The sequence below is a fragment of the Bubalus kerabau genome, chromosome 20 (genome assembly GCF_029407905.1).
Source record: "Bubalus kerabau isolate K-KA32 ecotype Philippines breed swamp buffalo chromosome 20, PCC_UOA_SB_1v2, whole genome shotgun sequence".
Taxonomy (NCBI): Eukaryota; Metazoa; Chordata; class Mammalia; order Artiodactyla; family Bovidae; genus Bubalus; species Bubalus kerabau.
The window spans coordinates 49559090-49585077 of NC_073643.1; the positions used below are offsets into that span (position 1 = coordinate 49559090).

The window sequence follows — 25988 nt, forward strand, 5'->3', positions numbered from 1 at the left end:
GAAGCCACTTTAGGTATTTCAAATAGAAGGAGTTGAATGTAGGGAATCCATTACACAGGTGATGGAAAAGTGGAGGAGCTATCAGGGAAAGGAATGGCAGCCCAGAGAGTAGCACTAGCAGGAAGCCACCATGCTTACAGGCTAAAGGGACAAAGGAGGATCGAGTGGTGTGCACACACCACCCCCGGAGATCCCCCACCTCCCAGAGCCAGCAGCCTGGTGGATTTTCCCCTCCTTGTTTCTCAACTCGGTGGTTCCAGCAGCAACTTCCCCACTGAGCACATACTTCTGTCCTTTGGCTGCAGCTCTGGGGCACAGCTGTCTGGAAAAACCTGCAGTTTCCTTTACCCAGCTGGTCTGTGAATGCGAGAGGCTAGGCCTGTGCATTGCCCCAGAGTTCCCAGAGAGAGAGTCAGGGGCTGCTGCCCAAACCAGGGACTTGGGCAGAGAGAGCTGAGGACTGAGCCCCTCTGAGCAAGGCCCCAGAAACCGAGGAAGTTGAAATCTCTGCCCTAACTTCTTAACTCCAAACAGTACCACTCCCTCAGGGTCTCGAAGCCAGTGCCAACCAAGTTGCCCACAGATCTTTACTGAGCACTTCCTGTGTGCCAGGTACCATTAAGTCACTTTGGTTTTACCTGACTCCAAACCTGTGAGGTGGGTATTATCACATAATCCCATTTTGCAGATGGGGAAATCAAGATTCTAAAGAGCTAAGTCACTTTCCCAGGCTCCCTACACTAAGATAGGGATGTATTATTTTACATCTCTTCCCTCAGAGCCTTGAGGGATAGACATGGAGGACCCTTGGCATTCACCATTTCAACATGGTGGCTTCAAGTGCTTGAGAGTGACCCCAGAGGTTGGGGATTTTCTGTAGCATTGCTGAGGCATGAATTTGAACCCTGCATAGGTAAGGCTGGTGGTGGGAGGGAGTTACTGGCATTGAAGCAGGCTAAGCATTTCACCAGCACCCTGTGTGAAAGCATGAGGGACTATTAGGCTCTGGAGTCACGTTACCCACCCCACTCCACAGTTGCTTGACCATCAGCCAGTCCCTTTACCTCCTCAGCTATAAGAGGAGATACATAATCCTGACCTAGAAGGGTTCTTTTGAAGACTACAATCACGTATGTAAAAGTTCCAGTGCTCTGGTGCCTCGTAGGGGCTCTTAGGACAGTGATGTTATCTTGGCTTTTGCAAATGGTAGCATAATTCAGGGTTCTGTGGTAAGTTGTGAGGTCCAAATTAGTAGGAGCTCCAAGGGCAGGCAGTGTGATCCTGGTGGGCAGGATGTTCAGAAAGGTCCACGTCAGTGAGATTCGTAGGGCAGGCGGACAGAAGGCACTGGGTTGTGTGTTCAGAGTCTCTAGTCTTTGGGGTCACAGAGGCCTGGTTGCAAATGGCAGCTCTGCCCCTTCCTTGTGCGTGTTACTTCAACGGGGCCTCACTTTCCTTGTCTATAAACTAAATGAGACATTAATGCCCATTTCCTAAGGTGTGTTGAAGAGGTTAACTGCAGTAAGACACCTGGTATGTGCCTGGCATGGGCGAAGTGCTTAGCAATCATCAGTAGTTAATATTATTTATAACATCACGGGTTATTATGACTTTCATGAAGGTTGGAACAACATTTCAGGACATGAGTGGAGGTTCCTCCACAGCCCCAGCAGTGATTCCTGGGTCCCAGCCACCTTGGGCCCACTTGCTTACCAGCTCTGATCTTCTCTGAGGGAGATTTCTCTAGTCCCCACGGGGAGGAGGTTTTTCTCCATTAATTCTCATCAGAATTGGACTAGGGGAGTGGTGGAAGCCTTCTGGCCTATGGTACTTGTGACAGTTCCACCTGTCCCTAGAAGGTCACCAAGAAAAGAGGTCTGGAGGGACTTCACTAGTGGTCCAGGGACTAAATGCCACACTCCCCGTGCAGGGGGCCCAGGTTTGATCCCTGGTCAGGGAAATAGATACCGCGTGCTGCAATTAAGACCCAGCACAGGCAAATACATTGTATATATATATATATATTTTAAAAACTAAAGAAAATGGGTCTGGAGACCCAGCTGAGTTCTATTTATTTTCCCGTACCCTGGCATCAGCTCGAATGTCACTCTGTAGAGCCCCTTCCTGTCACTCTGTTGAAGGAGGCCTCAGGATCGCATCACCCTGCCTTCCTGACTTCAAGGCTCTGATCAGAATCTGGAATTATCTTATCAGCTGGGCTATAGGTTTACAGTCTACATTTCCACACTAGGAGGAAAGCTTCTTGAGGCAGAGTCCTGGTCTGTATCTTAGAGCCCAGTTTGGTGTGTAGCTCTCGACACGTGCTCAGGAAACATTTGCTGGATGAATGAATGGATGATGGCCGGGGAGGTAGAAGGCATGTCTTGGTGGGAAGTACAACAAGACCACCGGACAGAGGGGTGAAGGCTGAGTCCATAAGCCCAGCTCTGCCCCAACCAGCTGTGTGACCCTGGGCCTCAGTCTCCCCATATGGACCAGGAAGTCTTTGTGGGGAGGAGCTACAAGTCCCTTCAGTTTCCAACTTCCTGTGCTTCCATGAGGTCCCAGGAGCAGCGACTCTAGGAAGCCTCGTGGGCCCTCTGAGAAGCACGAAATCTCCATGATAAGTGCAGCTGGTGTATTTTGAAATACATTCTTGATTTGATTGTGTCTGGGCTTTGAGTGACTAAGCGCAGAGATTCTCCCTTCCCTCAGGGCCACCACCATTAGTGAGTGACTCGGAGCACCTCCCCCATGACCACAGGCACACATGCACTCACTATCAAACCTTCTGTACACACTCACATACACTTGCTCATGTGTGCACATCATACGACACAAGTGAACACACACACGTACTCATACACACATTCTCACTCAGACACACACACATGTACACAGATCCTTACTCACATATGCACACATATGCACTGGCATAAACACATGCATGCAGTCACACACTTTCACACTCCTATATGCTCACACTCATTTGCACACTCTCACATGCACTCACACTCACACGTAAACTCACAATGCTTATGTATTCAGTCACATGCTTGCACGTGCTCAGACTTCACCTTATATACAAAAGAACTCACAGACTCAGCCTGCATATACTCACACATACACTCACACACATTCATGCATATCCACTCTCACACTCACACATACTCACAATTACTATCACACATGCTCATACACACATGCACACACTCACACACATGTACACACATCATTCAGTTGCACAAACCCAACCTCCACCCATCTGCAGCTTGCCTCTCCAGACCCGCCCAGGCCTGGCCCCATCTGATGGCTGCTAGCCGCTCTCTCTTTTCCTTCTTGGTTCTATTTATTTTTCTTAGCCACAATGAGCATATTTGGAGAAGGATCTATTTTCACTGTATCTGGAAACATACTTCCCCTCGGCCATGAGCTTGTCAGATCAGTGAGAAGGTGCCTGGCCGCCATGGCACAGGCTGAGGAGAAACCGGGATGGAGACCAAGAGCCCCAGAGGCCAGACAGCTTCCTAGGATAGTCTGGCTTTCCCTGCGGCTGAGGCCGCTGCCTCTGAAATTCTTTTTGCATAACCCTGAGCTCAGGATGGCTCCTCCCCATAGCGGCAGCTGTGGCTGGGAGTCTAGCCCACCTCTTTGCTCATTTCATATGACATGAGGGTGGCCCTGACTCCTTATGACCTCTCTTTTCTAGGAAGGAGTCAAGCATTTGTAAATCATCTTGTCCCTCTCAGTTTTCAGATGACATGAGTTATATCTAGTGAACATTTCCTTTTTCCCAACCTGTGTAAACCCCTTTGCATACTTCATTTCATTTCAGCTTCATAAAGGACTCAAGAGACTGTGCTGTTAGTCTCCCATTTCACAGATGAGAAAACTGAGGCTCAGTTTTCTGTCATGTGCTTTAGGCTTGTCAAGAGACATGCCTAAAGCACACAGCAGTCTGAGCTAGAGCAGGGTCCATTTATCTTCCTATTGTTTAGACTCCAGAAGCCTTGCTGTCCCCAGCACTCTCCCTGCAGAGCTGCTTGGAGATGATCAGGGACTGTGTGGGAGCTCTGGCTGGGTGGTCATGGGTTTAAATTGGGACTCCCTGTGGGTACTTACCCAGAGGGTGCCTCCTCTGTTGGTGACCTGGGTGGCTGCCATGCCCAGTCAGCTTCTGACTGCCAGGTATCAATCACACTGGTGTTGAGTGTAGCAGGGCAGCCAATGGGCAAGGCAGGCTCCTGGAAGGATGCATGGCACAGACAGAGCCTCCGAAACCCAAGGCCCTTCTCCAGCTTGTGCTTCCTTCCCTTCTGGATCAGAGTGCCTTCTATCACACACATGCTCCAGTGTGACAATCCTGGGAGGGGAGCAGGGTAAGCCTTCATGCCCCAAGCAGAGTCCATGGCTCTGTGTGCCCCTGCCCCATCCCAGTAAGTCAGTACACAGTAGGTGCTCAGTAAATGTTAGCTAAAATAAAAAGAAGTTTTAAATGGCAAAGGATTTCAAGAGACATGTCTCTAAAAAAAATATATAGATGGTCAACAAGCACATGGAAAGTTGCTCAACATCATAAGCCATTAGGGAAATGCAAGTCAAAGCCACAATGACATATCACTTTACAACCCAAGAGGATGGCTGTGATCAAAAACATGGACAATCAAATGTATCGGTGAGGATGTGGAGAAATTAGAACCCTCATACACCGCCACTGGAAATGTAAAACGCTGCAGCCACCGTGAGAAACAAGTTCACCACAAGACCTCAGGTAACATGTGGTCACCACAAGACCACAGCAGTTCTGTCCCTAGGTACATAACCAACAGAACTGAAAGCATACGTCCACACAACTTTCTGGATACCGACGTTTATAGCAGCATTACTCATAATAACCAAAGTGTGGAAACAACTCAAATGTCCATCAACTAATGAATAAACAAAATATAGCATACCCGTAAAAGGGAGTATTATTCAACCATAAAAAGGAATGAAAAATGATATCTGCCACAGCAGGGATGATTCTACAAAACATTATTGCTAAGTGAAAGATTCTAGGTGCAAAATATCTCATTCTATATGGTTCCATTTACAGGAAATGTCCAGAACAGGCAAATCCAAGGAGACACAAAGTAGATTGGTGGTTGCCAGGAGCTGAGGAAAAGAGGTAAAGAGGAAAGTCTGCTAATGAATACAGGGTTTCGGCGTTTCTTTTGGGAGTGAAGAGAATGTTCTGGAATGAGATAGTGGTGAAGGTTGGACAATGCCATCCAACCATGAAAATGCTAACACCCACTGAATTGTAAACCTTATTTTTTATTTTTTAATATTATGATGTTTTACTTTATTTCATTATTTTCTTATTTTTTATTGAAATATAGTTCATTTACAATTGTACACTTTAAAAGGGGTGAATTTTATGGTATAGAATTATGAAAATAAGTTATATTTTAAAATACTCAAAGAGCCTAACCAAAAAAACCTCAAGATAATCTCTATGGTGGGGAGGATGGAGGTCCAAATGCTCTTCCAAGGTCACAGGGAGAAATGATGTCAGTGCTGTTGATGCAAATGCAATGAAAATGACACTCCTAGCTATTTGTTGAGCGTTCTCAGGCTATGTGCCTGGCAGTTTGGAAACCCCTGCATTCATTCTCTCACGTAACTCTCATCATAATTCATGGGGAAGTATTATTATCATCCCCATTTTACAGATGGGAAAACAGAGGCTCAGAGAAATGAACTGTCTTGCCTAAAAGACATGTGAATTTAGATCAGTCATCTCCAAATGGTTGAGAAAAATGATTCTATGTGACTTATTTTTTAAAACATTATTATTGTCTGTTTTGGTTTTTACATGGCACTTGCACCCTCAATGCAAGAAAAAAAGACAAGAATGCAAGTTGTTGCTACTGCCACCAACAGGCTGTCAGGGCCAAGAAGGGCTTGCCCTGGCTTCCAAGTCCATTCTGGTCCCCAGGCTCAATCCTTGCCTTTTTCAGGGACAGGTGCTGACAAGCAGCCTTCAAGAAACCGGGCTGGAAAAGCCTGGGGGTAACTCTCCATGCTGGGCTGTTGTTCCAGAGGGCAAGAAACACATCACGTGCTCAGGATAAGGGCCTCCACTGGCTCTGGTCCAAATTCTTTGGGGTTTTGGATAAACAAAGACTGCCCCATTTCACCTCTGTGTGATCTTTCTACATGTGTAGCCCTGAGTCAGAAAACCCAGGTCCCAGGAATAGCCCCTTCCTACCTAGCCTGTGAGAAGCCCTGAGTGTCTGTGCCGGGTCCAGGCCAGAGGCAGGAGGGTGCCCGAGGCATTTCCTCCCTGGAGCTTTGTGAATCGCTAAGAAGCAGCTCGCATAAAATGATACAGCGGAGGCCTTTGAGGTCTGATAGTCTGAGCTCAATCGCAGCTCTCCTGCCTTTTGGCTGGGTAGCTATGAGAATATCACTTTACTTTTGTAAGCCTCAGTTTCTTCCTCCATGTGTTGTTTGTTGCTGTTATATCTGGCTTTTTTGCGACTCCAAGAACTGTAGTCCCCCAGGCTCCTTTGTCCATGGGATTCTCCAGGCAGAAATACTGGAGTTGGTTGTCATTCGCTTCTCCAGGGGATCTTCCCAATCCAAGAAAGAACCCACATCTCCTGCGTTGCAGGCAGATTCCTTACTCTCTGAGCCACCAGAGCAAGTCACTTTACTTTTCTAAGCCTCAGTTTCTTCATCTGTAAAATGGGGTAATAACTCAGAAGATTACTAAATAACTGTTATAAACCCACCATGTAAGATTGTTGAGAAAATTAATTGAGGCGATGCACAAAAAGTGGAGTCCTGACTAAACAATATTAACCATTAATACACTTAAGGGGACCGTAGACCCAGAATCAGAAAGTCCAAAGGCTGACTCCCTGAGGTGGCACGCGTCCATGTATACCTGCGTGCACGCACACATTTGTTTCCCCATATGTTCACTGGTTGTGTACAATACACGTGATCTAACACTCAAGCTTTCATATTTGTGCTCACACATAAACCCACAAGCACATGCGTATGCATGTGTGTGCACACAGACTTTGTCTGAGGGCAGACCCTGGCAAATACATCTGCACACATGTACAGATACACACTCACCTCCTGTCATGCATGTGAACGCATGTGCCTGAATTTGTTTCATTCACAAATGCACGTTCACACCCATGAACTTGCTATTCTCAGTGCCACCAACTGTGCACTGGTCACAGACCAGTGAGGAAGGACCTCACTGGGTCCCCCAGTGGGCTTGGCAATCTCCACCTCTGCATTCTCTGCCTGCTTGTCCCGCTGTCTGACCATGCCTTCTTGCCCTTCAAGGTGCAGCTCAAAACAGGTTCCAGCAGGAAATCTTCCCTTATACCTTATACCTCAGCACAGAGTGGTGGCACAGGAATAGACACTGAGTTGAAATGAAGCAGGCTGATGAGCAGACATTGCAATTTATTCTCTTATCTCTGCACAAATCAAAGCTCACAGGAGCCAACAAAGCCAGGGTCCTGTGGCTGCTCACCCCCAGGCCCTGGGCAGACCCGGGGACCCAGGGGGTGCACTGTGCACCCTTCCTGGTACAAATCTTTCCCAAGCGGGGATGTCCCCAGTGGTCCAGTTGGGGGGGTGCAGGTTTGATCCCCGGTCAGGGAAATAAAAAGATCTTGTGGACATTCAAGGTGGTCAAGAGATTTTAAAATTTAAATAAATAAAAAAAAGGCAAAAAAATATTTCCCCAAGGCCCTCACACAGGCCCTACCTCCAGTCCCTGCTGCCTTGACCAGTGAACTGCACCCCAATCCTGAGAGCAAGCTCCTTGTGGGCTGGACAGGCCTGGGAGCAGATCTCAGGACTCAGTTTGCTTGCTTTCAGCAGACAGAATTTTCCAGCCCACCAAAGGAGGTAGATTTTCCAAGGTGCCTGGAGATCTGCCCTCAGGCTGTGCTTCCCAGAGCTTGGTCCATGTATCAGAACCATCCAGGTTAATGCATATTCCTAGGCCCACCCTAGTCTTTTTGACTCAGAACTGCTGAAGTGAAGCCCCAAAACTCAGTACTCACAATAAACACTCTGGTTCAGCCCTGGTTAAGGGTCTGAGAGTCACACATCCCAGTGCAAATTCTGGCACCGCCATTTACTAGCCCTTAGGCAGGTCCTTAACCCTACTGAGCCTCAGTCTCCTGGTCTGTAAAATGGGGATAATAACAGTGTGTACCCTGTGGGGCTGCTGTGGGAGTAAAATGAGATCATGAAAGAGAAATGTGCAGCACAGTGCCTACCTGGGCTCAGCAAACGTGGATTATTAGTAATACAGCTGAATCCTCACGCCCAGGGACTTCTGAGAGAGGGACTGATTCTTGAGTTTCTCTTGCAGGGAGGGCCCTGGTGGAGATCCTCTGGGCAGCAGAACCCCTTGGCAGGGCAGGGCTAGTGGCTGATATATGGGACCATGCCCTGCTGTCCTGCCTTCACCCAGCTGAGGTCCAGGGCTCCACTTGCTGTATCTTCTGTTCTGCTTCCCCACCCACCAGCCACCTCCCTCTCTGTTCTGATGCCCCAGGAGTCTAACTGGCTTGGCAACAGCCCTGGCACTCCCTCCAGCTTTGTAATAAAACAGCCAGCTCAGGTCAACTTTCCCTGGCAGGGAGGCTACCTGGCACAAAGAGCAAAAGGGAGGGGGGAAACCTGGGGAAAGCTCCTTCAATGACAACTAATTACAGCCTAGTGTTCTTCCAGGGGTCAGTTGTCCCCCAAACCAAGGGACCCCCAGGAAAGGACTCTTCTTATCACCATTATCATTAATCATTTTGGACCTTGCCATGAGCTAATAAATCTCATCTACCCTTAAACATTTTTTTAACTGAATTAAAAAATTATTTTATGTATGCATTCATTCAATCGGTATTGAAATGTCCACTGCATGCTGGGCACCAGAGCTCAATGTTGATCACCAAGAGTTGCGAACGTTTTCTTTAAAAGGCCATATAGTAAATATTTTCAGTTTTTCAAGCCAAACTACTCTGCTACCATAGTAGGACAGTAACTATAGACAACAAGCAAACAAATGGGTGGATGTGGTTGTGTTTCTATAAAACTTTATTTGTGGGGAAGGGCAAGATAAGGGTAGAGATTAAGAGGTACAAACTACTATGTATAAAATAAATGAGCTAGGACTTCACTGGTGATCCAGTGGGTAAGAATCTGCCTTGCAATGTTGGGGACATGAGTTCGATCCCTTGTTGGGGAACTGAGGTCCTACATCCTTTGGAGCAACTAAGCCTATGGGCTTGGGAGCCCATGTGCCACATGATGCAATGAAGGCCCTTCATGCTGCAACTAAGACCTGAAACAGCCAAATAAATAAATAAATATTATAAAAATTAATGAGTTATAAGGATATATGAGAAGACAGGGAATATAGACAATATTTTATAATAATTATCAGTGAAATATAACCTTTAAAAATGTGAATCACTATATTATTCACCTGAAACTTATATAATATTATATGTCAACTATACCTCAATTAAAAAAATAATAATTTGAAAACACAGTAGAAATGTACAACATGATACCAATTTTCTAATTAAAAAAGAACCTTTATATGAGACACTGAAATCTGAATTTCATGAAATTTTCATGTGTCATGAAATAGTCTTCTTTTGATTTTTCCTAAACGTTTACAATTCTAAAAATTATTCTTAGCTTGCAGGTGGTATAAAATAGGCAATAGCCAACAGGTCTCAGCTCACCAGCCCTGAGCTTAGCCCTCTGCACAAGAACTATGGAGTGTGCCAGGCCCCGTTGGTGCCAATACCTTTAACAGAGGGGAGGCCTTTGGAGCAGCTCAGTGCTGAGGCGGGGGAGAACTTCAAGCGCACTGCATCTCAGCCTCTGCAGCTCTCCCAGAGTCCTAATCTGTAACACCTACCTGATGAGTTGTTGAGAGAATGAAGGGGTTAGTGCATGCGTGTACGGTGCTCCCATGAGCACCTGACATGGAGTTCGTGCTCAGCACTCACTGACTCTCATCACAGTTCTTTCTCTCCCACACACCCTTGTACCAAACATGACTCTGGGCACCAAGCATCTGCTCAGTGCCTCCTTGCTAAATCCTATCCTCTGGAATGAGAGAAAAGGGCCTTTGACTCCCTGCCCAGAAGTGCCTTGGAGTCTGTACCTTGGACTCCTGGGAGTCTTTGCACTTTGGACTTACCTTGGAGAATTTCCTCCTTGGCTTCTTTGCCCCCAGTGAAACGATTCCCTAGTCACTCAGCCCACCCAGATGACCAGGGTTAGAGTATGTTGACATGAAGAGCTCTTGGTTTGTTGTGCTCCAAGGAGGAGCTGTGGAGAAGGCAGCTGCTTCGCTGAGGATAAAGGGAGCCAGGGCCTACCTCACCTACCAGCCTAAGGTCTGAGGGGGTGGGCAGGAAGCCCAGGTCAAGGCCTTGGACATCTCAGCCCACAGGCCGAGTAGCTCAACCCTTCAGCATTTTGCTCTCCTCTCCAAGTGGATGTCTAAATTGCTCTGCCTTCCAGAGCAGCACTCCTCCCTTCCCTTCTAAGAGCCTCTATTACCTTATTTCATTTTTTCATAGCACTTATTCCGTTGTGAAATTGTATTATTTGTTTACTAGGTTTTTTTTCCCCCCAGTCTTCCTTCCACTAGAATTTAAGCTGCTGAAGGGCCAGACTTTTGTCTACTTTAATCCTTACAATTCCCATCACAAGACAGATAATATCCCCTATTTAATAGCTGAACATATTGAGGTTACCTGGTTCATGAGTGGCAGAATGAGGATTCAGGGCCAGCTCTGTCTAATAGTCAAAAGCTTACATTCTGAGTCTCTGCCATAAGACAGAGCTTGATTAACCTGGCAAGATGGGAGTTGAGGGGAGTGCACAGTCCTTGAGCTCCATAGTCTGTTTCCAGCAGCAGTAATAGGTCAGGAAGCATTCATGGGTGTACTAGGAACTTTCTCTGCCACTGCTTCAGGAGGCAAAGTCAAGTGGCCTTCATTCCTGCCTTCTTGGAGCCCATGGGATGTCTAGACATAGTCTAGTCTCTTCACTGCAAACCAGACTGTGCCAAGCTGCTAAGGCAGCAGCTTTACTGGAGATAAAGGGAGCCAGGGCCTATCTCACCTGCCAGCCTAAGGTCTGAGGGGATGGGCAGGCAGCCTAGGTCAAGGCCTAGGTTACAAAGTGCTTTACAGGTGCTATCTTAATCTGCTTAGGCTGCTGTCATAGAATAACACAGACTGGGTGGTTTAAACAATAGGAATTTATTTCTTGCAGTTCTGAAGGCTGGGAAGTCTAAGATAAAGTGCTGGCTGGTTCAGTTCTTGGTAAGAGCCCTCTTCCTGGTTTGTAGCCAGCCTCCTTCTTGCTGTATCCTCACAGGGCAGGGAGAGAGTTCCTCTCTCTTCTCTTCTTGGAAGGTCACTAACCCCATTCATGAGGGCTCCACTCTCTTGACCTAAAAGCCTACGAAAGGCCACAGCTCCAATTACAACCACATTGGAAATTAGGGCTTCAACATATGAATTTGGGGATGACACATTCAACCCACAGGAGGTGCTATTGTACTCACAAACAGTGGAGTCTGGGAGGGTAGGTAGTGCCTCAAAGAGGGCATTTTGGGCAGAGATAGCAGCAGAGCAAAGGCCAATTAGGAACCTGTAAGGGATCTGAAAGGATAGAGTCTAGAAAGTTTCAGGCAAAGGGCAGTGATAGTGTGAAAGGTGGTTGAAAGGTAAGTTGGGGTCAAATCATCTAGGGCCTAAAAGAGAGAGATAGGACTTTCCATGGCCTGCATAGCAGATGATAGCATGGACAGAACCACTAATGACTGTGTTAGGCACTTTACGTTTTATGAAGCACTTCTCTGTTCTCACAACTGGTAGTATGTAGATAAGAGAGGCACGTTTAGGATCAGGACTCTGGGGTCTGCTCCACCCAGGTAGAAATTGTATATACATGAACAAGTCACTTCACATCTCCAGGTCTCACCTTATTCCTCTCTGACAAGAGGGTCCAGTATTCAGCACTTGAGAAAGGATTACACAAAATCACAGATGTGAAGATGTTGAATTTAACTTCTGGTCCTCAGTGTTTTTGCTGTAAAACTGGGACAGTCTTGTCCAATCTGATTCAGGGGACCATGGCCGTGATGCTGTAAGCGAAGGCCAAATTATCAGACTCTTTTTATGCAGGTCCTTGAATAGTTTGTTCATTTTGGCACATGAAACCAGGGAAGGTAGGGTTTCTTAGTGGATGGGCTGGGAGCTTTAGAGAAGGGGCTTTGGCTACTTTAACAGCGTCTCTTAGTATGGTCACAATATTTAATTTATTTCAGATGCATAGGGATAGCAAACACCCTCTTCCAACAACACAAGAGAAGACTCTACACATGGACATCACCAGATGGTCAACACCGAAATCAGATTGATTATATTCTTTGCAGCCAAAGATGGAGAAGCTCTATACAGTCAGCAAATACAAGACCGGGAGCTGACTGTGGCTAGATCATGAACTCCTTATTGCCAAATTCAGACTTAAATTGAAGAAAGTAGGGAAAACCACTAGACCATTCAGGTATGACCTAAATCAAATCCCTTATGATTATACAGTGGAAGTGAGAAATAGATTTAAGGAACTAGATCTGATAGATAGAGTGCCTGATGAACTATGGATGGAGGTTCGCGACATTGTACAGGAGACAGGGATCAAGACCATCCCCATGGAAAAGAAATGCAAAAAAGCAAAAAGGCTGTCTGGGGAGGCCTTACAAATAGCTGTGAAAAGAAGAGGAGCGAAAAGCAAAGGAGAAAAGGAAAGATATAAGCATATGAATGCAGAGTTCCAAAGAATAGCAAGAAGAGATAAGAAAGCCTTCCTCAGCGATCAATGCAAAGAAATAGAGGAAAACAACAGAATGGGAAAGACTAGAGATCTCTTCAAGAAAATTAGAGATACCAAGGGAACATTTGATGCAAAGATGGGCTCGATAAAGGACAGAAATGGTATGGACCTAACAGAAGCAGAAGATATTAAGAAGAGATGGCAAGAATACACAGAAGAACTGTACAAAAAAGATCTTTACGACCAAGATAATCACGATGGTGTGATCACTGACCTAGAGCCAGACATCCTGGAATGTGAAGTCAAGTGGGCCTTAGGAAGCATCACTACAAACAAAGCTAGTGGAGGTGATGGAATTCCAGTTGAGCTATTTCAAATCCTGAAAGATGATGCTGTGAAAGTGCTGCACTCAATATGCCAGCAAATTTGGAAAACTCAGCAATGGCCACAGGACTGGAAAAGGTCAGTTTTCATTCCAATCCCAAAGAAAGGCAATGCCAAAGAATGCTCAAACTACTGCACAATTGCACTCATCTCACACACTAGTAAAGTAATGCTCAAAATTCTCCAAGCCAGGCTTCAGCAGTATGTGAACTGTGAACTTCCAGATGTCCAAGCTGCTTTTAGAAAAGGCAGAGGAACCAGAGATCAAATGGACAACATCTGCTGGATCATGGAAAAAGCAAGAGAGTTCCAGAAAAACATCTATTTCTGCTTTATTGACTATGCCAAAGCCTTTGACTGTGTGGATCACCAGAAACTGTGGAAAATTCTGAAAGAGATGGGAATACCAGACCACCTGACCTGCCTTTTGAGAAACCTATATGCAGGTCAGGAAGCAACAGTTAGAACTGGACATGAAACAACAGACTGGTTCCAAATAGGAAAAGGAGTACGTCAAGGCTGTATATTGTCACCCTGCTTATTTAACTTATATGCAGAGTACATCATGAGAAACGCTGGGCTAGAAGAAACACAAGCTGGAATCAAGACTGTCGGGAGAAATATCAATAACCTCAGATATGCAGATGACACCACCCTTATGGCAGAAGGTGAAAAGAAACTAAAAAGCCTCTTGATGAAAGTGAAAGAGAAGACTGAAAAAGTTGGCTTAAAGCTCAACATTCAGAAAACGAAGATCATGGCATCTGGTCCCCTCACTTCATGGGAAATAGATGGGGAAACAGTGTCAGACTTTATTTTTGGGGGCTCCAAAATCACTGCAGATGGTGATTGCAGCCATGAAATTAAAAGACGCTTACTCCTTGGAAGGAAAGTTATGACCAACCTAGATAGCATGTTAAAAAGCAGAGACATTACTTTGCCAACAAAGGTCCGTCTAGTCAAGGCTATGGTTTTTCCAGTAGTCATGTATGGATGTGAGAGTTGGACTGTGAAGAAAGCTGAGCGCCGAAGAATTGATGCTTTTGAACTGTGGTGTTGGAGAAGACTCTTGAGAGTCCCTTGGACTGCAAAGGAGATCCAACCAGTCCATTCTAAAGGAGATCGGTCGTGGGTGTTCTTTGGAAGGAATGATGCTAAAGCTGAAACTCCAGTACTTTGGCCACCTCATGCGAAGAGTTGACTCATTGGAAAAGACTGATGCTGGGAGGGATTGGGGGCAGGAGAAGGGGACGAGAGAAGATGAGATGGCTGGATGGCATCACTGACTCGATGGATGTGAGTCTGAGTGAACTCCGGGAGTTGGTGATGGGCAGGGAGGCCTGGCGTGCTGCGATTCATGGGGTCGCAAAGAGTCGGACACGACTGAGCGACTGAACTGAACTGAACTGAGGGATAGACACACAAACCACCCATTAACACAAACCTGAGCGGCGAGGCGGCGCAACTACACTGACGCAGCCCAACTCCCGCCCCCTTAAAGGGCCAGATATTCCAGTGCCCCGCCTCCGCCGTACGAAAGCTGCCAATCAGCGAGCGAGTCACTCGGTGACGCCATCTTCTCGCGACGAAGTGGGCTGTCGGCGGCGTTTCCTGATGACAGAGCCCGTGCGCCGAGGCTATGGGCAGCCGGGAGGTGCTGGGCCAGGCGGCTCGGTTGGCCTCCTCGGGTCTGCTCCTTCAGGTACTCTGGGGGACCGGCCCCTGCCCGTCTTGCAGCCGGGGTTCACGGGGAGGCCCTCGGGCCTTTGAGAGCCCATTCCGGCTTGGACACAGCTAATACGGAGGGGTTTGGCGAGAGGCGGTGGCGCCTGAGAGGGGACACCTGGGCCCAGAGCTGGGAGACTGCAGACAAATCACTTTCCCCTTTGAGCATTCTCTTTCCCATATGGCAATAGGGGAGGGATGCCTTGGGTGCTCTAGAATATTTTTTTTAAGGCAGGGTTTTGTTTGTTTGTTTGTTTATGTTTTTATCCATGTCCCACTCCTTATCTCAAACAATTTTTTTCAAACTTTGACCCCCACTGAGTTCAGAGAGACAGTATGGCATAGCTAAGAACAGGGACCTGGGTTTACACAGGCCTGATTTGGAATCTTGGTTCTATCATGTGCTTGCTGCATGACCCAAGACTCCTCCTCATAAAATGGGAGTAATAACAGTACCTAGGTCATAAGATTGCTGTGAGACTGGGTTGGGCTTATATGGATAATTGTTACTTAACACAGTAGTATGTTGACTACATCTTCCTTCCGGCAGCGTGACCATGGACAGATCACTTACTCTTCTTGGCCCTAATCTTTATCATCTGTCAGATGTGATACATGCCAGTTGATCCAAATGTTATCATAAAGATTCTTTTAACCCTAGAACCAGGTCATTCTAAGTCATTTAGCCATGAAGTCAGGTCATTCATGTGTTTCATTTTTTCTCTGTCTTGCCCTTGAGCCTTTCAACCCTTACTCACAAAAGCCCTGAATCTACTCTCCGCCTTATTTTAGTGAGGCAGCTTTTCACGTGGAGGTTGAGAGAAAGAATCAGGCAGACCAGGGCTCACGTTAGGGCCTTGCCACTTGGCTAAGTGCCTGCCTTTGGTGAAAATCTCTTGACTTCTACAGTCATCAGTTTCTCATCTTAAGTGAGAATGATAATGCAACCTCATAATGTCATTAGGCATATTGTAAATACTTACTAAATGTTAGCTGTTTTTATTATGGTAATACGAACTTTTAAAATGGTCATTGTAGGAGTGAAATGAGACGAGCTACGTAAGGCACATAGAATTCCTTGCACAAATGTGCACTTAGTTAGCTATTCATGTAACCCTAAATTAGGTGAATCCCAAGTTACTTAGTTGTATTTCTTTTCTATTTCAGCACATTGATAGCTGTTTGAATTCAGTACTTTATCCATAATGTTGATTCTTCAACCTTTGACGATATCTTACTACTTAGATTGGCTTCATAAAAAGAAAACAATCATAGCAGAAAAGCCCCTAGCCTAGGAGTCTGATAGCCTTAGCCATAAGGTCAGGCTGGGTCATTTGCTTTTCGTGTGGCAAATCCCTTTGCTCTGAGACTTACTTGCTTCCTGTGCATTTACCTGGTTGCTTTTAGGGATCAGCTAATTAACAGGTGTGAAAGGGCTTTTTAGAAAAAACTATCAAGTCCTTTACAAAGTTAAATGAAGACTGTGTTGCTAAGAAGGGCCACAATATGGAGCAAATATGGGGAATGTGAACAACCTTATATTCATTAGCTCAAACCTGAACTTAAGCCAATTAAGTATGGATATGGCCTGAGACATTAAGTTTATTAGCAACAATAACTTTGAAGTTAACATAAATGTGTTTATGTGGTTATTTATTTTTTTGGTCACAGCATGTGGGATCTTAGTTCTCCAACCAAGGATGGAAGCCACATGCCTTGCACTGGTAGCGTTGAGTCTTAACCACTGGACCACCAAGAAGTCTGTGTGTGTGTGTGTGTGTGTGTAATAGCCATAATGTTTAGGTTTCTTGGAGTGTTTTAATTCAATCTTGTGTGCTTTTTCAAATTACAGTGAGGCACTTGAGGCACAGTAGTTTTGCAATTACACTCTGTTCTGCAAGAATTTGAGTTTATTGCCTGTCTTCACTCTGAGCCAGCCATAGTGAAATTATTAATTCCTTTTATTGTATGCATTTTTCAAAAATGCTTTCACTTCTGTGGTGTTGTTTGGTCCTTGTTATCAACTCTGTGAGACAGATAGCCTCATTTGACGGGGATGAAAATTGAGGCTTACAAAAATTTGAAGACAAGTTTAGCTAAATGGTGAGTTGAGATGCTGAGCTGAGAAAACTTTTTCTGTTAAGAGCTACATGAATTTGTTCCAAATCTCTAAAACTGAATACAGAATTTGGTGTCTTATGTATGTACCTGCATCTTTCTCAGGAGAGGCTACTGAGCTTTCCTGAGATTTTCAAAAGGTCATCTTGGACTCCATAAAGATTAACATTGTGATGTCTTGGCTTTGGAGACCTTGCTGCTTTGTGACACTTTGGGGACCATGTTAGACTGCAGTGTCCCTTTTGGTCATACCTTTTCCCAGAGATATACTGTGGGAAATATCACTGCGGTCCATTGGCATACTTCAGTTGAATCTTCCAGATAATAACTGTTCACGTGTAACTCAGAGTGCTTGACACAGAAGTGATCTGTCATTCGCATCATTTGCTGGAGTGCCCTTGAGTTACACCCGTGGGGCTGCGAGGCTGCAGGGGGGCGTCACTTAGTGAGGCTTGCACCCCAGCCAGTATCCTCATTTGGCAACCTCATTTAATCACAGCCTGTTTTTGTCTGTCTCATGGGAAGAATTCTTTGTTCAGGTGTTTTTTTTGAATTGAGAGGCTTGAAAATCTTGGGGCATTTCCTTTTCCAATGGCATTAGCTAGACTGTTTTCCTTTTCCCTCTGTTTTATATTATTGCAGTTGTTGAAAAGATATTTCGTCTCCTCTTTGGAAAGTGGCGAATATTCAGTAAATGCATATAGCCTTTTCTGCTTCCTAATTGACAAAACGAAAGTTCAAAGAGACTCAACGTCAGTATCAGATCCTTAGGTATTACTAAGCAGAAAAGAAGGAGACATTAGACTCCATGATTCCTGCTAAGTCTGCTGTATCATGCAGGCTTCCACTTGCTAAGTGCATGCTCTTTCTAAATAGGTTGGAGTGGGGGCCATTGTGAAGCACTAACTAGAATTCCCTTTTTGCCCACTGGAGTGCCTGACTTTGAACCTGAAGAAATTCAGTGAATCTGTCACAGCTTCCCTCTTATCAGTAAACTAGGGAGACTTCCAAGCACCTTGGGTTCTTTGACCATTGCACACGAGTGCCAAGAGACCCCAAGGAATGAGATTTCAGAAGCAGTACAGACCGCTTGAACGTTTTAGAAAGAATCTCTCTGACAAGGCTTCTTATGTCATTACATTAAGAAGAACAGCCATCTTGTGTTCATTTCAGCAAAGTAAACCTTCCCAATATAGTTTATTCTTATGTATTTGTCTTCTTTTTTTGGTAGGTGTTGTTTCGATTAATCACCTTTGTCTTGAATGCATTTATTCTTCGCTTCCTATCGAAGGAAATCGTTGGCATAGTGAATGTCAGGTAAGAAGGAGTGAACCCTGGCGTTGTCCACAGCTCACATCCCAAGTTGGGTTTTCTTCAAACTTTGTACCTGTGTGTCACCCTCAGATTCTAGAAGCCTGGACCTTTACCAGAAGCAGAGTGTTTTAGCAGTGGGCAGAAGAGAAGCGTGTGGGGTTTGGGGGATGAGCGGGCGATGTTGCTTTTAATGGACCCATGGTGTGTTTTCCATTAGCTGCCTCCAAATGCACATTTCTCTGCCAGCTCTTCCACTGTGCCTGCTCTTAGAACCCAGGAGAGGAGTGGGAGTAATTCCCTGCAAACTCCAACTCAGGTATAATCCTGTGTTCTTGTCCTGCTGACAGCAAAGGAAGCAGGAGTTCTGCAGATCGTGAAGATGTGCTTTGTAATTGCAGGGCCAGAGCAGCCACCTTCCCTCCCTCCTTAGTGAATTTTATAATTGGAAAGTGTCAGTGGGATGAGAACTGAGTCCTTGTCATCAATTCCTCGGAGGCTCTTAGAAAGCCAGCTTGCTTTGTCTTTTAGACTCTGTTTCTTCTACTCTCCTCCTGTCTGTTCATGGACACCCACACATATTCTGTCTTCACAAATGACACAAAAGTATATGAAGCGATGTGCGTGCTCAGTATAGCTCACGTTCTCAGGTGTGTCTTCACATTCTGGTAAACAAGACAGTATGTTCCAGACAGCATTTTGCATCTATAATAATACTTCCTGAACATATGCTCTTGGTGCTGTTCTCGGAGCTTTAATGAAGGCTCTCAAACTTTGGTGGGCAAAGGAATCCTCTGGTGAGCTTTGCACTAGGTGGGGCTGAGGAGGTGCCTGGGAACTGCACTTTGACAGTTTTTTCAGGTGATTTTGAAGTAGGGGCCATACTTTGAGAAATGCTGAGGTAAAAACAGGAAGGAAGAGGGCCAAGGTCTCTTATGTGCTCAGACTTTAAAGCAGTTTGGGCCTCTGCCCAGCTGGCCTTCCCGATTGCCAGATCCCTGCACCCGACAGCCCTTGTCTGGCCTGTCCACCTGCTTAAGTTACGGTTCACTCTCATCTGGGCTGGCGCACTGAGTTGCAGGATGGTCCTTGGGCAACCTCAGGTACCTTTGCCCTGGGCCATCCCCACTCTGGCTTCATCCAGGTCACTGCCTGCTGAGGAAAGGGCACCATAGCTACTCTTTGCTAAGGTGCAGGAGGATCCACCTAGGTGCTGCCCTCCAGGAAGGATGCAGACAGGCCTTGGTCCTCTGGGTTACAGCAGCCCCAGTCATGGCTGCCAGCCTCGTTGCCTGCATTGAGATTGTCCACCCAGGAGAGCCTCAACTTCTTTCACAGGGGCCATTAGGTCACCAGTGTCAGGGTGGCCAGGAGGCCCTCTGTGTGGGGTCATATCTTGTCTTTTTTTCCTCCTTATGGTCAGAGCCACACCTCTGCATAGGCACAGGCTGCAGCCTGTGGGGGCCGCTGTGGCAGTTTCTCTCCTGGGCATAACTCTCTGTGGGCACACACTCATATGTCCCTTATTGGGTTCCTAACTCTGTTACTGTGTGGGTCCAATTAGTTGGGGAAGAGGCTTCTGTAAGAAACCATTGCTCCTCCACATCACCACCAAGATAACTGAGACCTTTCCTCCTCCCGGTTGCTGGAAAATCCCCAAAGTTGTCTCTATGAAAAAACTACACATCCTATTGATTTCTGCTTTTCCTTGATAGGCTAACACTGCTTTACTCGACCACCATCTTCCTGGCCAGAGAGGCCTTCCGTAGAGCGTGTCTGAGTGGGGCCGCCCAGCGAGACTGGAGCCAGACTCTCAACCTCCTGTGGCTCACGTGAGTTGTGCTTTGGCCGCAGACAGTTTCACGGAGGCAAGTGTAGTAAGTGTGAGAAGTTAAATAGATTTCTTGCCTAAAGCTGAATAGTCTCCAGCTTGGGTTTTGCAATGGACTTCTGGGCCATTGGCATGGGGCAGGAAGTGCAGGACGTCTGTGTGAAGGAGCTTCCCTGGATGTTTTCTCTCAGGACAGTCAGGAGCCAGGAGAAGGCTTTGGGTGGGGGTTTCTATGCCACGTTTCTAGCCCCATTTCTACCCGTTTCAGCCTCAGAAACAACAGAGGTTGTTTCTGCTTTTTTGATTCCCACTGAGCCTGTGCTATCTTTTTTATTCCTAACCATTTCTCTTTACAGTGTTTTCTGATCTTTTAACAGCCACTTAATATTTTTTGAAAGCCTTTGAATTGTTTCTTTGTATCTTTCCTCCATTTTGTTTTGTTGATTTCACTTCTGAGCCTTTTAGACTATTCTTGAGGACCAAGTATATCAGCTAAAAATTGTAATTGCTCTTCTGCAGTTTAGATCCTGCCTGGAGGGCTGGTGGTTCAAATGGTTTCCCAGTCCTTCCCTTGCATAACTCTTTATTACCTCATGGAGGTGACTGTTGTAAGGGCTGGTAGGTGATTATTTTATTAGAGGAATGACTGTTAGCCACCCAGTCATGCTGAAGAGCCTTCTGGTCACACCTGAAGGGATACTGTGCACTGGACTACCAGTTATTTGAAGTGTAAGACCAGCTCTATACCATCCTTTAGTCGTTCTAAGTGAAAACAGCAGGCGCTTCTGGGAGTTGTAAGTCAGTGTAACACAGTGGGTAGGAGCAGGCTTTGGAGTTAGGTCAGGATTGAGTCCTGCTTCTGCCCGTGACTAGCCGTTTAAGACCTTGGCCGAACTACCCAGTGCCTGTCAGCCTTAGTTTCTTCATCTGTGAGTGGGGGTAATGACAGAGTAGTATGGTGAGGACTCAGTGAGATGCACGGGCTGAATCATAGTGCCTGGCATGTGGTAAGTGCTGGAATAAGTGGTAGCTGTTTTTATCATGACTATATTTCTTTTCTGTTCAGTGTTACTATTTTAATATATATTTATTTTTATTGTTATATTTAGCATATTAAAAGACATTTTTTTCCCTTTTCTAGAGTCCCTTTGGGTGTGTTTTGGTCCTTGTTCCTGGGCTGGGTCTGGCTACAGTTGCTCGAAGTGCCTGATCCTCACATCGTCCCCAACTATGGAACTGGAGTGGTGGTGTTTGGCTTCTCAGCAGTGGTGGAACTTCTGGGAGAGCCCTTCTGGGTCTTGGCACAAGCACATATGTTTGTCAAGCTCAAGGTCAGTGTGCTTTCTGCTGTGAATGAGAAATGAGAAGAATAAACGAAAGAGTGGTTTTTTAAAAATGCTTTTATAAGAGAGAATGCTCTTCAAATTTCCATGTAAAATATATTTGAAAAAAGGTAACATAATCAGTTTAGTTCATTCACTTGAGATTTGTCAGATGGGCTTGGTTGAAATTTACCTCTGCTGCACTATTAATGAAGAACAGGTTTGCTAACAGAGAAGTTACTAGTTTAAATAAGAATTTAAGAGGGCCATAGAGGTTTTTCAGGTTTTCCTAGTGATTCTATTTAATTGTATAATAATATTAACTTTTCATCTTTTAAAGTGTATTATTTGATACATACAAAACAATTTAGTATATAGTATATAAATCTTAAAGATCCTTGAACCTACTACCCAACCCAAGGAATAGAGCAGTATTTTTTTTTTTTTTTAATTAAAAAAATTTTTAATGTGGACCGTTTTTAGTTTTGGGTAGCCATTCCCTTCTATAGGGTGTCTTCCCAAACCACTGATCGAACACAGGTCTCCTGCACTGCAGGCAGATTCTTTACTGTCTGAACCACCACCAGGGAAGTGATACATACAAAACAACATAGTATATAGCATATATATAAATCTTAAAGATCCATGAACCTACTACTCAACCCAAGAAATAGTATTTTTTTTTAATTACAAAAATTTTTAATGTGGACCATTTTTAAAGTCTTTATTGAATTTGTTAAAGTTTTGCTTCTGTTTTATGTTTGGTGTTTTGGCCAAAAGGCATATGGGATCTTAGCTCCCCTACTAGGGATCAAACCCACTGCATTAGAAGGTGAATCCTTAATCACTGAACTGCCAGGGAAGTCCCAAAGTAGAACATTATAAATACTGTGTCCAACCATATTACCCACCCACCCCTACCACCAGGGTAAACATTATCCAAGATTGTCTGGGATTCCTTTGCCTCTTTAGTTTTAATAATGTCTCTAAAGTATACCCTTCACTATGGGTTTGCAGGTGATTGCTGAGAGCCTGTCAGTAATCCTCAAGAGTGTCCTGACAGCCCTTCTTGTGCTGTGGTTGCCTCACTGGGGGCTGTACATTTTCTCTTTGGCCCAGGTAAGAGTTACGACTTTTAAATTAACTTCTGTATAATCTCTGTTTCTCCATCTGTTTTTTACTTCTTGTTCTTGTTACTGTGTGGTTTACATTTGCAGTATTCATGCATGTGGAGAAAGCTGTAAGTTCTAGAAAGATGGTCTTGGCACTGCTTCTCCTCTGGCTGCCACGTCTGTCCAAGGCCGGATGTCCCCACTGTGAGGAGAACATGAAAGCTTGTTCTCATACATGAAAGCTTCTTTAGATGTTCTGTGGGCAAGCCTGTATCAAACTGGTCTTTGATTGTCTGACAGTCTTCTGGAGGAGAAAAAAAAGCAGCAAGGGGCTGGGGTAGGAATCAAATTGTCTGTTATTTTCCCTGAATTTCAATCAATTGTTTTCAGAATAGCAGGAATCTCTGCCACGCCTCTTTTAAACTTAGATTGAAATCTCTCCTAATTCAGAGGGCGTGAATCAAGTCATAGGAGGTATGTTTTCAGTTTTAGCAGTTTTGGCTTCAATTCTATTCCATTCTCTAGTTCTAATTCATCTTTCTAGTTCTATTAAATATATAACTTATTTTTTTTTGTTGTTGTTGAGTTGTTTTTGTTGTTTAGTCACTAAGTCATGTCCCTGACTCTTTGTGACCCCATGGACTGTAGTCTGCCAGGCTCCTCTGTCCATGGAATTTTCCAGGCAAGAATACTGGAGTGGGTTGCTATTTCCTTCTCCGGGGGATCTTCAGGACCCAGAGATCGAACCCATATCTCCTGCTTGGCAGGTGGATTCTTTACCACTGAGACACCTGGGAAGCCCCCCATAGCTAGACTATAGGTGCTAATTTAAAAAATGAAACCTAAGATCAAATAGTTATCAGACCATCTCATAGTTGAAATTAATTTGTAATTTTTCTTAATATATTGGAAAGCAAGTTAAAATTCTTAGTAATGATTTATGTGAAAATGTTTTCCTGTGTCCTAGGCAAAAATTGCAGATATTTCTGTGGAGCATAGAAGAGCTAGATTTAAAATTGTAGATTAAGAATGAGAATTGCTTCCTAAAAGCAGCTTGCAACAATTGCGTGTTTTAGAAATGTTACTTCTGATTATTTTTGCCACCGTTTATTAGATCTAGAACTGCCATTCTCAATGTTCATCATTGTTTGTGATGTACTCTCCCTAATAGGATTGGAGGGTCATAGAGATGCCCAGTTATTGGTTGACTCTTCTTGGGAAAGGTTCTTGCATTATGATTTTCTGATTGTTGTAGCTCCCACCCAGGGTACGTCATAGATCATAGGTCAGCTAGGCCAGTTCTGAGTTTGAGTTTTATTGGCATCCTTATCATAAGACTTGTGGAAGTTCTTCTCTGGGACATTGTCTGTCAGTCTCTGTGGGAGAGGTTGAAGAGCTAACAGCATCTCATATCAGCAGGGGAGCCCCACCTATGGCGCTGGGATTCCCCTTTCTCCAGCTTGCCTCCCGGTTCCTCCTGAAGCAGGTCCCTCAACCCTTGGCATCATGACTCAAATAAAAAGAGTCAGTCTAGAATGATAAAGCGGAGAAGGCAATGGCACCCCACTCCAGTACTCTTGCCTGGAAAATCCCATGGATGGAGGAGCCTGGAAGGCTGCAGTCCATGGGGTCGCTGAGAGTCGGACACGACTGAGCGACTTCACTTTCACTTTTCACTTTCATGCATTGGAGAAGGAAATGGCAACCCACTCCAGTGTTCTTGCCTGGAGAATCCCAGGGATGCGGGAGCCTGGTGGGCTGCTGTCTATGGGGTCGCACAGAGTCGGACACGACTGAAGTGACTTAGCCTAGCCAGCCAGAATGATAAAGAACTCTCACAATTCAATAACAAAAGACAAACCACCCCAGAAGTGGCTCAAGGACTTGAATAGATATTTCTCCAAAGAAGATATATAAATAAGCCCATGAAAAGATGCTCAGCATCATTAGTCATTGCTGCTGCTGCTGCTAAGTCGCTTCAGTCGTGTCCAACTCTCTGCGACCCCAGCGACGGCAGCCCACCAGGCTCCCCTGTCCCTGGGATTCTCCAGGCAAGAACACTGGAGTGGGTTGCCATTTCCTTCTCCAATGCATGAAAGTGAAAAGTGAAAGTGAAGTCGCTCAGTCGTGTCCGACTCCTAGCGACCCCGTGGACTGCAGCCCACCAGGCCCCTCCGTCCATGGGATTTTCCAGGCAAGAGTACTGGAGTGGGTTGCCATTGCCGTCTCCATCATTCGTCATTAGGCAGATGTAAATCAAAACCATGATGAGATACTGTTTTGCACCCTCTAGGATGGCAGTTATCAAAAAGCTAGGAAATAGCAGATGTTGTTGAAGATATGGAGAAATTGGAATACTCATACGTTGCTGGTAGAAATGTAACATGGTGCAGCTGCTTTAGAAAACAATTTAGCAGTTCCCCAAAATGTTTAACATAGAACTGCCACATAATCCGGCAGTTCTACTCCTAGATATATAATCCAAAAGAATTGAAGACAGGTGATCAAACAAAAGTTTATATACAGATGTTTGTAGTAATACTATTCACAATAGTCAAAAGATGGAAGCAACCAAATGGTCATCAGTTGATAAATGGATAAACAAAATATGGTATATCTATAGAGTATTATTCAGCTGTAAAAATGAAATACTGATATGTGCTACGATGTAAATGAACCTTGAAAGCATTATGCTACGCATATATATGGGATTTAGAAAGATGGTAACAATAACCCTGTATGCTGCTGCTAAGTCGCTTCAGTCGTGTCTGACTCTGTGCGACCCCATAGACGGCAGTCCACCAGGCTCCTCCGTCCCTGGGATTCTCCAGGCAAGAATACTGGACTGTATATGAGGCAGCAAAACAGACACTGACGTATAGAACAGTCTTTTGGACTCTGGGAGAGGGAGAGAGTGGGAATTGGGATTTGGGAGAATGGCACTGAAACATGTATAATATCATATATGAAACGAGTCACCAGTCCAGGTTTGATGCACGATACTGGATGCTTGGAGCTGGTGCACTGGGATGACCAAGAGGGATGGTACGGGGAGGGAGGAGGGTTCAGGATGGGGAACACGTGTATACCTGTGGTGGATTCATGTTGATATATGGCAAAACCAATACAATATTGTAAAGTTAAAAAAGCATTATGCTAAGTGAAAGAAACCAGGCAGTAAAGGCCACCCATTATATAATTCCATTAATATATAATGTCCAGAGTAAGTCCATAGAGACGGAAAGCAGATTAGTGGTTATCAGGGGATGGAAGAATGGAGAGTGACTGCTTAATGGG

At 45.1% G+C, this 25988-nt stretch overlaps 1 protein-coding gene and 1 long non-coding RNA gene across 7 annotated transcripts in view; one reads left to right on the forward strand and one right to left on the reverse strand.

The window, feature by feature from the left end:
- Nucleotides 1–11303: 11303 nt before the first annotated feature.
- LOC129635385 (uncharacterized) lies at nt 11304–14761 on the reverse strand. Its single transcript, XR_008706262.1, has 3 exons — nt 14717–14761; nt 12037–12199; nt 11304–11511 (listed from the first exon to the last, which is right to left on the reverse strand). It is a non-coding gene; the product is annotated as an uncharacterized LOC129635385 (long non-coding RNA).
- A 79-nt stretch (nt 14762–14840) lies between these two features.
- The window catches only part of RFT1 (RFT1 homolog), a 48351-nt gene continuing 37203 nt past the window's right edge, over nt 14841–25988 (forward strand). For 5 of the 6 annotated variants that reach the window (XR_008705918.1, XR_008705919.1, XR_008705920.1 and 2 more), the window contains exons 1-5: nt 14841–14974; nt 18347–18432; nt 20142–20258; nt 21399–21588; nt 22597–22698. Coding sequence is in view for 3 of the 6 variants with exons in the window: in XM_055557134.1 (XP_055413109.1) it covers nt 14912–14974; nt 18347–18432; nt 20142–20258; nt 21399–21588; nt 22597–22698 (558 nt within the window). In the remaining 3 variants the exon portion in view is untranslated. The remainder of the gene's footprint in view (nt 14975–18346; nt 18433–20141; nt 20259–21398; nt 21589–22596; nt 22699–25988) is intronic. The other variant, XM_055557133.1, reaches the window with a different exon arrangement.